The sequence below is a fragment of the Glycine max genome, chromosome 7 (genome assembly GCF_000004515.6).
Source record: "Glycine max cultivar Williams 82 chromosome 7, Glycine_max_v4.0, whole genome shotgun sequence".
Taxonomy (NCBI): domain Eukaryota; kingdom Viridiplantae; phylum Streptophyta; class Magnoliopsida; order Fabales; family Fabaceae; genus Glycine; species Glycine max.
Window position 1 is genome coordinate 14196778 of NC_038243.2, and position 15767 is coordinate 14212544.

The window sequence follows — 15767 nt, forward strand, 5'->3', positions numbered from 1 at the left end:
AATTGTAAGAACAAACTCAAATTAAGTTCCTACTAACATAGCCATACACCTTTTCTCTATCAATTTTACATATGATTACCGTCTCATGGAATGACCAAAAGAACACTCTATAGAAATCATATTAAGATTAACATCTTATACACAGATCCCATATGTCACCTACACCAAACATTTTAAGTCTCTAGTCTCTACAACAGCTATGCTCAAAAACTGATTCAGAAGAAGCCCTGTTTATCAATTCGGCTTGATTAGATTCTAGCACACAAATACCACATTAATTTCTCAGAATTAAAAGTAGTCCACAAACCTATTCATCCGTCCAGGAAAAAATTTATTCCATAAAATTCAATGATGCGTAACTTATAAGAGACATCACCCCAAAGTGCATCCTAAATTTATTCAAACACTGCACTTATAAGAGACATCACCCCAAAGTGCATCCTAAATTTATGATATACTTGTCACTTGTCATAAAAAATATAACTTTTATGGGCTTCAGTTAATTGCAACAAGAAGCATACATAAAAAAGCATTTGCTCAGTCGAAAAAAAATAAATAATAAACAAAAGACTTTGACTTAAAATTCAATGTTCTCTTTTGAGATTCAATTGTAGTATATACAACATATACTTTCACAAAATGATATTTGACTAGTCCTAGTCTAGTCCAATTTCGATTTGCCACATATGCAGATCGGACGTACAATTAAGCTGACTAGGAAAGGGCATCCAAAATGACTTGCACCCTTGAGACAAATCATCAGTCATCTTGTCCATGCTTCTACCAACTTGTAGAATCAGGTTGCTCACGCTTCTTCAGGAACCCATAACTCCCATCTCGTTGCAAATTCATATCATAAACTTCAGAATTTGTATCTCTACCTCTTGGTGAAGCATAGTCTGAAGTCCTGTTAGTATACTTTCCTCGACTTCTACCACCAATGGAATAACCCCCTCTCTGTTTCCTGACAGAACCAACTTCCCCTGAATACAACCCATTAGACCCATCAACATCCTTTGACATAAACCTCCTTCCATTTTCCTTACTCCTCAATCTGCCATCACCAAACCTATCAACATCCTTGGATAAAACCCTCCTTCCACTATGCTTACTCCTCAACCTGCCATCAAAACTTGCTCCATACCTCCCAGAACTCGAAGAACGAGGTGAACTCTCTCCACCATCAGTCTCATCAACACCCTGTGAAACATACTTACTTCCATTCTCATTCCTCCTCATTCTTCCATCAGCATTTAATCCATTCCTCCTCCCATTATTCAAACGAGAAGACCACCCTCCATCTCTAGACCTACCATCATCATCAGACAAAACCCTCCTTCCATTCTCATCCCCATTCCTTCTCAATCTACCATCACCATCCACTCCATCCCTCCCATAATTCAAATGAGAAGATCGCCCTCCATCGCCAGATGACAAAAAGCTCCACCCAGTCCCATTCCTTCTCAATCTATCATCACCATCCACTCCATTCCTCCCATAACTCAAATGAGAAGACTGCTTGCCATCGCTACCATCATCATCAGACAAAGCCCTCCTTCCATTGCCATTTCTCCTCAATCTACCATCACCATCCACTCCTTCCCCCCCATAATTCAAAGGGGGAGACCGCTCTCCACCACTAGACCGATCAACATTATTGGACAAAAACCTCCTCCCCTTCCCATTCTTCCTCATCCTGGCATCACCATCCACTACATTCCTCCCATAATTCAATTGAGAAGATCGCCCTCGCCCTCGGTTGCTAGACCTACCAACATCATCAGGCAAAAACCTCCCCCCATTCCCATTCCTTCTCAATCCACCATCACTCCCATAACTCACATCAGAAGATGAACATTCTTCATCATCATCTTCCAATTCAAACCCATCAACATCCTTAAATCCACTCAAATCCCCACCAAACTCAATCTCCATCCCCCCATCACCCAATTCCCTCAAACCTCCACCAAAATCATTTCCCTTCAACAAACCCCTCTCCCCAATTCCATCTCCATCCCCACCCCCATCCTTCACCAGCCCATACCCATCAACCCTTCTATAAGGCTTCACACTATGCACAACCCCTTTGGGGAAAAACCTAGCAGAGGGAAGCTCATCAGGGCTCTCAAACAACACTGGTCCATCCCTCTCACTCCACAAGTCAAACCCGCCTGGCCTCTGGAACCTGTCAGCAAGCACCTTCACCTGCTCATCCGCCTTAATTGAAAACAAGTTCGGCGCGGCCGTCGCCTCCTCCCTCTCGACCACCTCCCACGGCCGCTCCAGCTCCGACACCGCGGCCTTGAGCTCCGCCCGCTTCCGCATCTCGTATATCTGCCGCTCCCGGCAGAGGCGCGCCTTCATAAGCTGCTTGGCCTTCTTCGCCTGCATGCGCTTCCACACCCACTTTGACACGCCCCCAGGGTACGTGCGGGGACCCCCGCCCATGCGGATTATGGTGCTCGCACGTGCGGGGGGGTTGGGAAGGAAATAGAGGGGTTTGATGGGTTTGTGGAGAAATGGGCATTGGGAGAATGAGAGGTGGTGTGGGAGAGGGAGTGACAGGTTCATTTTTTGGGGTTTTCGCTTTGAAATGCCTCAGTCAGAACAGTGGCCACAAGCCAGTTTTTTTTTTTTTTAGAAAGAAAATGAGTTTTGTCTGAAGAGAAGGAAAAATTGAATAGAAACGAAGGGTGTGGAAGTGGAAGTGTTGGTTTATGTGCAGTGGAGAAGACTTTGAGTAGTGAAAATGGACGACGAAAGGAATCACGAAACTTTGGAGTGTTGAAAAAGAAGGAACGAATTAGGAAGGAGTTCGGAGCGAACTGAGCGGAGAAGGGACGAGTCCCTAATCTTCATCCATTCGTTTGCTGTAGAGTATTTTCTAAATTTTATAATAATCACTTATTTTCATCTTGAGAGAATTCTATTAATTGGGTTCCGAATTCACCACCATCATAATTACAAAGATAAAAAATTAATTAAGCTTAGAATATCCGCTAACTTAACTTAATGCATATTTGATTTATAATTAAAATTATTAAAACACGTGTTTCAATATAGTTCAGTAAATAGAGACAGACTCCATTGTGCTTTCAAACTAAAAGATTCAATTAGGAAGTCTCTTTATCAGGAACATGCCTTAAGTAAAGGAGTCACTTTCATGGGTATATAGAAATAATGGAATCTCAGGATAAAAAGCAAAACATAGGAATCTTGGTCCCTTAACAAAATGACTTTTGCATCAAAACTTATTTTGTATTGAATTTTCAAACAGTCACAAAGTCCATATAAGGAAATAAAACTCATGTCATTTTAGTATATCAATTCTTTTTTTTTTTTTATCAAATCAACTTTAATTGACATCTTGTATATGCTTCTATATTAATATTTGGAGGGCGAACAATACCTAACCTAAAAAAAAAGAACAAATTGCACTTATCTCCCTTGTATTAAGAATTTATTACACTCATACAACTACTTTTAGGCGACTTTGTCAATTTTAGTAAAATATCAAAAAAAAATATCCTTTTCCCTTCACACTCTTCACATAATCACATCCCAAATCCAAACCCCACTCCTTCCACCACCGTCGCACCACCCCCTCCATCAATCAATAACTGCAACTCCATTTTATCATCTTCTTCAAACTATTTTCAGTTCAACTGCAGAATTAATCCAATTCAAAATCAAACACAAGTCCAAACGAAATTAAAAAATATATAAAATCAAACTGGCCATTTTGGTTCGCTGCTTCAAGGTGATGATTTTGGGTTTCAATTTCTGGGAGGTGTGGTTTTGGAGGGATGTTGAGGAGCAAAGGGTGGTGGTAATGGCAGAAGATGTGGTTTTGGAGGGAGGAGAGGTGACTCAAGTGAAGATGTGGTAATGGCAGAACGCCTCTACCATTGGTAGTGATAATTTGGAGAAAACACTTCTTGAGGGATCAAGGGGAAGCAAAGCAAATGAATTCATTGGAGCCTAGAGAATGCAGTGATCAAAAGGAAGCAAAGTCGTTCTTGTTCTACGAACTATATCCTTTTTGTCTATAAAAAAAGCAAATTAATATTTTTAATTTTCATATTTAAACACTATTATTTTTTTTAAAAAAATATTCTTTTAATATTGAATTTTACATTTTTAGAATTTTAAACATTTAATAATTTTTATTTATAAAGTTTTCTCTCAAAGTTTCCTTGTTTTATGCCCATATATTACTACCTAAAAATAATAGTTTAAATGTAAAATTTAATTTTATATAGTTTCAATGTAAAACATCACGAACATTACCACACAATTAAAATAAGGAACCTAGCATTACTTGTGTGAGTGTATAACTCCTTTATTGTTTGTAACAAGTGATTTCCTTGTCTTACTCCTTGAACTAAATCTAAAAATCTTTTAGACCCTGCACTGCCCTGCCTTTGAATATTTACAAGAAATGAAATATCAAGATCAGCATTAACAACAAGCAATGTAAGGCAACATGATATAATAATTATGAAAAACATAAGCATTAGTGTAAGTGTAGGGTGTTACTAAGTGAATGTAGTCTATGACATTTTTGTCAACAAAGCATATTTCTTGTTCAAAAGCATACGGTGCGACTATATTGTAGTAAACATATCATTGATATTGATTCCTCGGTGCAACTATATTGTAGCAAAATATAGTATCATTAGGCTGCATGGGTCCAAAGTTATTGATATGAAACCATGTGCAGGTAGATCTTCTCAAATCACCTCGCCAATTAAAACAAAATTAAGATGTCATAATATTTATGGATGTTTATTTCACTCCTTGGCTTTACTAGTACCACCCGAAAGATAGTTCAACTTCTTTGTTGTCTCTTCTCAAGTTATCTCTTCAAAAATAATATTATTTTCATGATTTTTAAAATTGAATCATAATTAAATATTAATACAACTGTTATACGATATCGTTTCGAATAGACAGTGCAGATAAAAATTATTGACAACGTAATCAAATTCTAAAGAATCGATCTCACACAAACACAATAATTAGGAAAGGAGTTGTCTTTTCTTATTCATAAAAATAGAGTTGCATTAGAATCTATAATAAAATTGTACGATATTTTATCTATGTACAATATCTTAACTATATATAATATTTTAACCGTGTACAATATCTTGTCTGCGTATAATATGTTTATCATTATTTGGATATAAATCATATAATATCTTTATATTGTATTGGTTGGTTACATGCCCTGCACCCTAACCCAACAACACTAGTGGCCCAAGCCAAAAGGACAAATGTTTGCGATTGGCTCCAACATCTATCCACACAAAGAATATGAGTCATGCACAAAATGGATCCATTAGAGCCTAGAAAATGTAGTCATCAATGGGAAGCAAAGTTATTCTTCCACGCCGTTCAGATTTTGAACCCGTCGTTCTAAGTCAGTGTCTAGGGTTGCAACTACAAGGGTCAAAGAAGAATGTTTGGGCCGAACATTTTTTTATATATTTTTCTAATTTAGTAGTTGGACTCCAATTTGAGCCCAACTAATTTGTATTTATTTTTTAGTTTAGTTAAAAAGATAATTACTATTTCTAAGAATTATATCTTTTTTGTCTTTCTAAAAAAAAATTTCATATATAAACACTATTTTTTTGTTATTATATTCTTTTAATAATGAATTTTACATTTTTAAATTTTTAAACATTTTATAATTTTTATCTATATTATTTTCCCTCAAACTTTTATCATTTTTATCTAAATTATTTAAATTAGTTATAGAATATTTAATTCTCGAAGCATCCAAAACTAACAACCAATTCAACACCCTAACACATTAAACTCAGAATATTAAAGGTCATAAATTTGCAATGTCATCAAATAAAATTGGGTGCTATATAGATGCAAGTAAATAAAAAGTACAGAACTCTGCAAAGTCACTACTCTATAGTATTAGGAAACTTTAATGTCTGTTCTAAATATAAGAATGAATAATGTTGTATGTTGGTAAGTAGACATGTTGGACATGCAATAATTAGCAACCTTTTTTTAGCTAATTAGCCTGTCTTGATAATTGCTTTTCTTACTTTTTCCAATTCTTTATTAGGAGAATATTGTATCCACTTCTTTATATAGAATGTTTTAGAACCATACACAATGAAAATATAGAGCTTCTTTTTAATTTGATTGATTAATTGACACATAATAGGAAACAAAAACAATGCAAAAGATTGTTCTACTAAAGTAGGGGTGAAATATTATTATAGTTAATCACATCTCTTTCATGTCTTTCATGTCATAGTTGTGTCATCTAAAGAAGGGGGAATACCATTATAATTCAATGCACCATTCTTTAAGGTTGAGGAAAATAAATTGTAGAAAGACAATGAGTCAGTCACCAAAAATTTGTTCCTAACCACCATTTTCATTTTCATCACCCTTTCATGTTATCACTGTTAAATATAAAAATAATTAGTTGACAAAAAAAATGTGTCTAACAACCAATAATAAGACAATAAAGTAAACTAATGAATAAAAGAACATGCATTATAGGGTTAACTAAATTTTTAGTCCCTGAACTTTTTTGAGTTTTCATTTTTTTCCTAACTACCATGCTAACATAGGCAGGAAAAAGGTTGTATAAAACCTGGTGATTTGGTTTAGGTGCATATGAGAAAAGAAAGATTTCCTTCACAAATGAAATTCAAGCTTCAACCAAGAGGAGATGGTCTATGCCAAGTGTTGTCCAAAATCGGTGATAATTCATACAAATATATATCAGGTGAGCTTGGTGTTAGCAATACCTTTAATGTGTCTGATTTGTCTCTTTTTAATGTAGGTGAAGAGGATTTTAATTCAAGGTTGAATTCACTCAAAGAAGGATAGGATGATAATGAATATGGACATTGAAGCACTACAAGGACTTGGTAGACCAATGACAAAGGCAAATGCCAAGAAAGCAACAGAAGCCTTAAACCAAATGGTGACAACTCTCATTGAAGCAGATTCACATCTAGAAGGATTAAAGCCTAAGTTGATCAACTACATACAATAACATAAGGAATAAAGATGGTGGAATGATTTGCATAACAAGGCCTATGAAGATTCTAGTTTTTATTAAATAAAGTTTGTAATAAGATGTTTAGAATAATATTGGTTGTTGGTGTATTTTAATGTCTCTTGAATGGGTTGCAAGATAATAATTAATGGGTCACTTAATTAAGATAATTATCAACAATAATTAATAGAAGTTACATTAGACACTTGGTATGCCTTTGAGCAGCTATATGTACTTCACAATTTATGAATGAAATAAAGAATTTGATATTGGATCTTGAATTTTTCCAATTGTATAGAGTTGACTGAAGTTCTTCATTGAGTCACCTTTGGTCTTATCAAGGGACCTTAACCCTTTTGACGATCTTTTACCTTAGCTTATCAATCCCTTCAAAATTGTGGTGTCGTTTCGTCTTACCACGTTGTTTCTCATCAGATTTATTCCTTCCCTATTTCATGTTGTTAACATGTTAACCATATCCAATCCAAATACAAACATAGAAGAAAATGTGAATTTTAACCTTGTCATAATGATTGCGAAAGAAGGGGATTGGGTTTCAAAATTGGAAAAAACTTCAGAAGAAGAGAAAAAGAAAATGAGACTTCATAAAAGCCTATGCAAACCACACTCTTCATCATTGGGTACTCAAAACTGAAAAATATTTCACAGGTGAAAACCTTGATGATTGATGAGCATAAAACACCTAAGTGAGAGAGTTGATAATGAGATGGTCTTGTCGGTGCCCACAAAGTGTAGAGCTCACTGGATGATGCTAGTTTCATGTAAAAAGTATAAGAGGAAAATAAAGAGAAAAAAGCTTCTTGTAAAAGACTAGTTACCAAGAAGAAAATATATCGTACGAAAAGATGTCTTCAATTTCAAATAGTATTGACATCTCTTTTTTCACACAGTACTCCAATACAAATGGAATATATACCATGCCTTAGGCCATCAACAATTGCAACTCAAGGAAAAGGTGAAGATTCTTAACTTTCAATATAGTGATTGTCAAAAAATTATTGTAAAAGATGGAAAAAAGCAACTAAAAAGAACATGATTAGACATTATAATTGAAGATCCACCAAATAAGATGGGCAACATACATGGGCCTATATCACATGCAACCCAAAATAAGATCCACAAAGTAAGAAGCCCAACATGTAAACGGATAAATTAAGGGTAAAACATGATGTTTATTATTATTTCATGGTAAAAATGGATGACTTTAAGTTGGGTAATTTTATAGGACCCTCATACATGAATAGGGAAGCACAATGGTAAGCAACACTTCATTAGAATTTGTTGGCACCAAAGTGGTTAGCCAGCGTAAGCACGACAATCAACATTGGATGACTGACAAATAGTTGATAAAGCATAATTATGCATAGATTAGTGTTTCATTTTTTAATACATTTGACATGCTTTTATGAACATTTTTTACTCTTTCAATTGAGTTTTGTGAGATTGGGCATTATTGCGCTTATGTGTCAACTTTTCTTAATTTTTGCATTTTTTCTCATCTTAACACTGTTTTGTGTATAGGGTTGCTCAAACCACCAAGTTGAGTGATTCTTGTCTTGTTGGAAAGCTTATAAGAAGTTTTACAATTTTGTGTCTCACAAGCTTAGACTGATTTAGAGGTTTAAGGAGTCAAAATGGAGCTACAAAGTCTCGATCTTGCACATGGAAATTTCAGCTTTACATTTTTGGGCCTAGTTTTGTGTTTATTGACCCAATAGTGTTTTTAATTGGGGAGCTACTATTAGAACAAACACCTTTTCTATTCACATTACCAATATGTGCTTTATTTTTTTTTCTTTCTTGAAAATACATTTTTCACGAAAACATGATTACGCTGACAAAATACATAATAGAATTATGTTTCCATTGTTTAAAAAGGGGTGCTAAAAAAATGCACAAAACAAACATTGACAAAATACATAATAGAATTATGTTTCTGTTGTGCAATGTGAATTGGATCTAGATGGGATGAGTGGCACGACGCGATGGTTTGGGGTGGTGCGAGTGCAACATGACTTGAATCTAGATGGGGTAGGGTGTCGCGGTGCAATGCGAAGGGGAAGGGGAGGGGAGGGGTGTAGGGATTTGGTGAGTGAAAAAACAAACATTCCCTAGAATATGGTAGTGTGAATAGCAAAATCGGTAGTGTTAATATTAGCTCCCTTTAAATTGTTTTAGGAAATTAAGTGAGTATATTTATGTTGTTATTAAGGGTCCGTTACATTACATTTGCTCTCTTGTAGACAAATTACATTACACTTGCATTTTATTAAATTTTAGTTTTTAGGTTTTTGTGCTCTCTTATCTTTCTTCTTCTCCCCTTTTCCTCTCTTCTTAATTTTTGAATTAAACCCCCAATGACGATTCTCATGGAGGGCTAATCTCTTTTTCAATCCAAGGGTCCCAAGGCTCTAGTAAATTTGAGTTACTATATGCTTTAATTTTTGTTATTATATTTTGTGCTTTTTCATCTTTTTGTTTCTTTTTTAATTTTCTAAGTTAATGCGTGATTATGTTGAGATTTGGAAAATTGAATTGGGATTAAGGGTAGGATTGATTAATCATTTCATAGTGATTGGTTCGTTGCTTGTTTCAATTTGAATTGTGCTTGAATTCATTTCAATTGAGAGATGTGATTGTATTCTATTTTTTATGAATGAATGTAAGGTGATTATCATGATTTCAAATTGAATTGCATGATCATAAATCCATTTTTCGTTTGCTAGAATTGTGATAATTTACCGAAGAATTGAATCCTTGGGGTGTTGTTTTCTAAATTTGTTTTACAGTTTTAATTAAATTAGGTTAATCTTAAGCTTTGTTTTCAATTTTGTTAATCAAACAAAATTCCCTTGTTTTAGAATTAACACAAGGTGCTCGGTAAAATGTGTCACTGAGAAATGACCTAGGATTATGCCCTATTCTGCAAAATTTTGGGGAGCCTAGTTTCTTTTTATGGTAATCCGACAATTGTTATCAATAGTCAATGGCAGAACGACTTATTTAGTCATTGGAAGAAAAGAAGGGTAAAATTGGTAAAATACAAGGATGAGGCCCATTACCTGAGATGTAACCATTTTAAATCACCAAAGAATAGATTTATACTGCTTCATCTCAACCACCGAGATTACATGTAATTCTTGACAACCCACCTAATTCCATTATCTTTCACAAAGATACAAGTATTATTTTTTCAAGTTACTTCTAGCTTCACCCAAGTAATGTTTACACTAGTCTCTCCAAACTAATTCCCAAGTATTATTTTCTACTAAGCCACTTCTAGTTCTTACAAATCAACAAGTTTGTTTAAAGTTTAAATAATGGTTAATTATCATCTTCTTGATTAGGTAACCCATAATTTTTGGAAAATTAGCAATGTAGGCTTTGTGATGCATGGACTGTCAACATTTTCTTGTTATATATATATATATATATATATATATATATATATATATATATATATTTCATTTTATATTTTTCTAGTCAAATAAACCATATTTGAGAAAATATTAAAAAGTAAGGAAACAAACTATATTTAGAATGTTTGTGCAATATAGGGAATGGTAATTTGGAGATATTCAAAATTAGGGAGTGCATGTAGCAAAATACGGGATGTGGGAAGCAACAACCTAGCTTAGGCCACAAACATATTTCTTAACCCAATGCTTTGTTGGTTCCTTGCCTTGCTTCTTTGGGCCTTGTTAGTATTAAAGGAATGTGATGATTTGACTTTGATTCCTTGCATAAAAGGATTTTTTGTTTTTGTTTTTCAAAATTTTTATGACACAATTATACATAATTTTTTTTGGTCCATGAATTATACATAATATTGAAATCCATAAATTTTGCTTTGAATATGGGGCTAATCAAACCCCACATGCCATATATATTAATAGGACGATAACTTAATTGAATTCGATGGGAGTTTCTGGAAAGGGTATTTTTGGAAAATCAAATATAAGAGGATGCATATATTAATAATAAAGAGAGATAAATATAGCAACTGCTTGATTTTAAAATTAGAAAATTTTCCAATAATGAGACTGAATCTACTTTCTATATATAAATTGTTTAGGCTTTTTAAATGACTTCAATAGGCTTCTTTCATTTATGACAACTATCCACTATGGAGGGATTTATGCCTTCTAGCATTCCTTTCTTTTACCTCTTACATTTTTCTTTCAAATCCAAAATTCAAAACTAAAAAAAGATAATATCCCTCTTTGTCCCAAAATTTCCCTTCTCACTCTCACATCTCTTCCTCTTCTATTTTTCGTCTTCTCTCACTCTCCATCTTTCTCTTTTGTTCTTGTGATACTCTGCCTCATTGTCGTCACCGTTGAACACCAGCACCCATTTGTTATCGATGACCTCCCATTCTTTATCTCTTTTAGGTTTTCTTTTTCATTCTCTTTTATTTGTTTTCGCTCAAAACCCTCCCTCTCCCTCATGTTTCTCTTCCTCTTCTCCTTTCCATCTTCTCCCAGTCTCCATCTCTTTTCTTCTTCATTCTTACGAACCCATGCCTTTACTATCATTGCCATTGAACACCAGCATTCCATTCACCGTCAATTCACAACTTTTGACAACCTCCCCTTCTATTTGGAGTTCCTTGACCCCAAAAACCTCCATAGTCACATAGTTTCTTGACCCTAAAAACCTAGGAAAACATATGATATGCCTCATTTAGAGTTGTATAGCATTTGGAAATCAAATTTTAAGTTGGGGCAAGTTATGTATGCATATTCCTCTATTTTCTAAAATTTTGAATTTGGGACTAGAATCTGTGATTATGAACCTCAATATTGAACTCACTAGGTCCAAAAACCTAGGGTTAGACATAAAATACACCTCATTTGAGTTAGTATAGCTCTTGAAATCACAATTTCAAGTTTTGCTCTTTTTTGGTAAAACCTACTCTATTTTGCACAAACTGCACTTGTGGGCTTGGTTTATGTATATTTTGATCATGGAAATGGATTCCTCATGTTTGAAAACATATGTTTTGATATAAATTTTGTATAAAATGGATTTCTACAACTCTTGGAAATTAGAAAACAAGTTTTGTGTAATTTTATTATTAGGTGCAGAACAGTTTGGTATTAGAGTCCAATGGGAGTGAATTTTGGAAATTTTGAGTCCAAAATCGAGTTCCTTTCATTTGAAAACCTTGAGATACATATATGGTTTATTCTAAATAGATTTCTATGTCAACGGGAAAATTGATTTTAAAGTGAGCAATGATGTATAACTCCAAATGAGAATTGATTATGAATGTGTATGTGAATTGTAGATTGTATTATTTACTTTGATTGAGACTTCATAATTTGAAATTACGGGAATTACTATGTTTTATGTTGTAAGACGAAATGAGGGTGACCACTTGCAAAACATGTTGCTTGTTATGAATGTGAGTTTATCCGTAATGTTGATTATAAACTGTCGCGTTTTGGGATTGAGTCTGAGGGTGTCCGACCCTTGGAAGAATTTACTTTGGATGTCATGAAATGATTTAGTGATTCGATATGTGGTGATGTGCGATTTTGTAAAGTTGATTATTCCACTTGAAGGGCCAGGTTAATGGTGACCTTAGAGAAGGAAGGAGGTTAATTTCCTTCTTGTCTTAATATGTTTGTGTGCATGTGCATGATGAATGATACTTGCGATCGAGAGCTAAATGAGGATTGACATGCATTATGATGAAAGAACGGACGAACGAGGCAGCAAGATTGTGTTAGAGTTAGAAGGATAGTTATGTCGAGAGTTGGGGCAAGACCGTATACCTAGTGGAAAATGCTCTCTGACATCTATTCATATGTACCGATGCGACCATCATTTGAGGATCAAGGCTTCTCATCATGAAGGATGAGTAAGGATTTGTTAACAGATGGTGGATGACATATAATACGTACACTGGGGGATGGTCCAAATGGATCAAAGGAACCTGGGGGATGTCGAGTGGTGATAACCCTAGGTTAGTTTAGGGGACTCATAGGCTTCACTTGACATTCTTAACTAGAGCAGAGCCATATCCATGGTTGGTGAGAGTGTCATGTCCTGTATCAACATGTGATGTATCCTCCCAATCATCATTCATAAATTGCTTAAGACCATGAAGGCCTGGGAGTCTTAGTGGTAGTATTGGGCCCAAGGCATGAATTGTGTGAGTATGGAATTATGGAATAGGATGTCGTAAGTGATGTCTGCTAAAATCCCACACCTGGTGGTTGTCTAGGTCATGTGTGAGACTTAACGTTTGTGTTTGTGGTTTCTAAAGGGATGAAGTACTCATTTTCTTATTACTATTTTTAGGATTCGATGTCGAGCACACCGTTGAATCCTCTATTCTTCATTGATGCCATCGAGATGTGGTGGAAGCATGACAATATGCTTCATGTGGACAATTTCTATAGTTTCTTCCGCTATCGTAGTGTGCCAATGGGCGCACTAGATTATAGGTCCTATATAGTTGATTTCTACGTTTGGTGGACCCAACCTATGCCATCTTACTACCATTTTGTCATGCTTGTGCCAGAGATCGTCATTACATCTGAGTCTCACTCATTGTCTTTGGATGACTCTATGTCCTCTGCCAGATCTAATTCTTCATCTGAGGACACTAATGTTATTTCCTCTACACCGATGTCTCCACGATCAATGTTACCTGAGTCTTAGGTACCACATAAGGTAGACTTGGTAGATCTTGTGTTTGAGGGTGAAGGTAAGGATGTGGAGGAAGATACATCTATCGAGGAGGACCCTTTTATGGATGAGAGAATGACCTTGTCATAAAGCTGGAGCCGATGGAGGAAGGCTCTTCATAGGACTTTTCTAATGAGTCTTACTAGGAGACATCTTTCTGTTGATTATACTTCTTCTTTTTAGATACAACTGACTTGGGCTTGGGTATAGGTGACTGCTTTGAGTCTTAGGTTTTTCTCTTTTATATGTATTTTGGGATGGGTAGACCTAGGCTCAGACCTTTTGTATTTATTCAGTCATTGCTTACTTATATTACTTTATTGGTTACTTTAGGACTGTATATACTATTTATTGGTTTCATTGAAACACAAATGTTTTGCTACTCATTATGGTACATGAAACTTATTTATCTATATTTAGTGACCATGAAGGTTCACCTATTTACCATTACTTGTCATTTGAGCATGTATGATTTATTTATGTCACGGGTGTTTTGATTTTATCGACTTGTAGTTTTAACGCAATAAGCAATTACTATGATTTATTATGCACACTTTAACAAGGAAAATGAGTTTGAATAAATTGGAATATAAAGTTTGTATTTTCAGCAAAAAATTTCTCTATCTTTTCTAATCTTTTGAGTTAATAATAAAGAGAACTTGAGACTATCTTTTCTTTAAGGATGGAAAATTGGAAATCAACATGTTATTTTAGAAGTCTATATTTAAGGGTGTTACACTTAAAAATTTATTGTCTCTAGGTTAGCTTGAAAATGTGAAAGCTTTTAATTCAAAGTTTTGTTGTTGGATTATAATCTCCAATACATTTGATTTTCTATTGATATTGTTGTAAGATATAAAGTCTATATTTTATCGTATTTGAATCACACCAAGCCATGGCAATAAAACCAACTTGTAAGATTAACTATGTCCTTTCTTAACAATGTATTTCACTAATGCCAAACTATAGTATTGGTTGGTTACATCACTCTTAAACTATGTGTCATTTATACTTACACTTATCTATAGTGAGTAGCTTAGTATGTTGTACTTGAATGCTCCATGCTCCTGCGAAAACAACTAAGGATGACAAAGACGAAAGGAATTAGTGGAAGGAATGAAAGTAGCATGACTAATGCGAGAATAGAAATTAGTATTGAGGAAAGCAAATCACACATTGGGAAATTGAGTTTTTAAGTTCTAAATTTGGAGGATTTGTGCCTTCAGCTTGGAGAACATATCAATAGAAGGAAGAGAGGGGGCAAAATAACAAGATTGAAGTAATAAGACTAGTTTTGAAGTGTCTCTTTAAAGTAGGATGACAAATATGAGACTAGAAAATAGTATTGAGCGATGGGGATCACACATTAGGGAAACTGAGTTTTTATTTTCTGAATTTGGATGTTTTGTGAACTTAGGTAGGAGAACATATCCATAGCAAGAAGAGATGAAAAAAAAATAACAAGACTGAGATAATAAGCATTTACTCTCTTTCAACTTATACATTAGACAGGTTTTTAAGATTCATATAATAGTTCAAATATTATAGTAGTGTGAATTTTGTTCCTCTCACCTCAATTTATACAATTTATTATTACTTAACTTACTATATTGTTCCTCTCACTTGCTACTATTATCCAATACACAAACATTACCAACACAATTATCTAATTCATTATCTAAGTTTAATTTCTTTCAAAAATCATTGAGTTGCATGACAAGTACCTAGCATATGTTAATTATTCTTTCAAAAACTATTGTTGTCCTCGGAAGGGACTGAACTTGGAATTAGTAAAAAAGAAATGGTTTCTACTTTGAATAGGTATGCCATTTATCTTCATAGCCAATGGCATATAACATAGTCTTTCAACTAAGTTTCATAAAAAATTGAGTAAATAACATAGCAAATTTAACAAAAATTATCATCTCTCATGAACATCACCTTGAAAAATAATTGTTAAACTAACTTTTATTCAGGCTTTTTATTTCTGAAGTTGTTTTGTGAT

At 34.4% G+C, this 15767-nt stretch overlaps 1 protein-coding gene across 1 annotated transcript; it reads right to left on the minus strand.

The window, feature by feature from the left end:
• Nucleotides 1-577: 577 nt before the first annotated feature.
• Nucleotides 578-2879, minus strand: LOC100808672 (protein qua-1). The gene has a single exon (XM_003530052.5). The coding sequence runs from the start codon at nt 2569-2571 to the stop codon at nt 781-783; it is 1791 nt and encodes a 596-aa protein (XP_003530100.1). The 5' UTR covers nt 2572-2879; the 3' UTR covers nt 578-780.
• Between the last annotated feature and the right edge of the window lie 12888 nt (nt 2880-15767).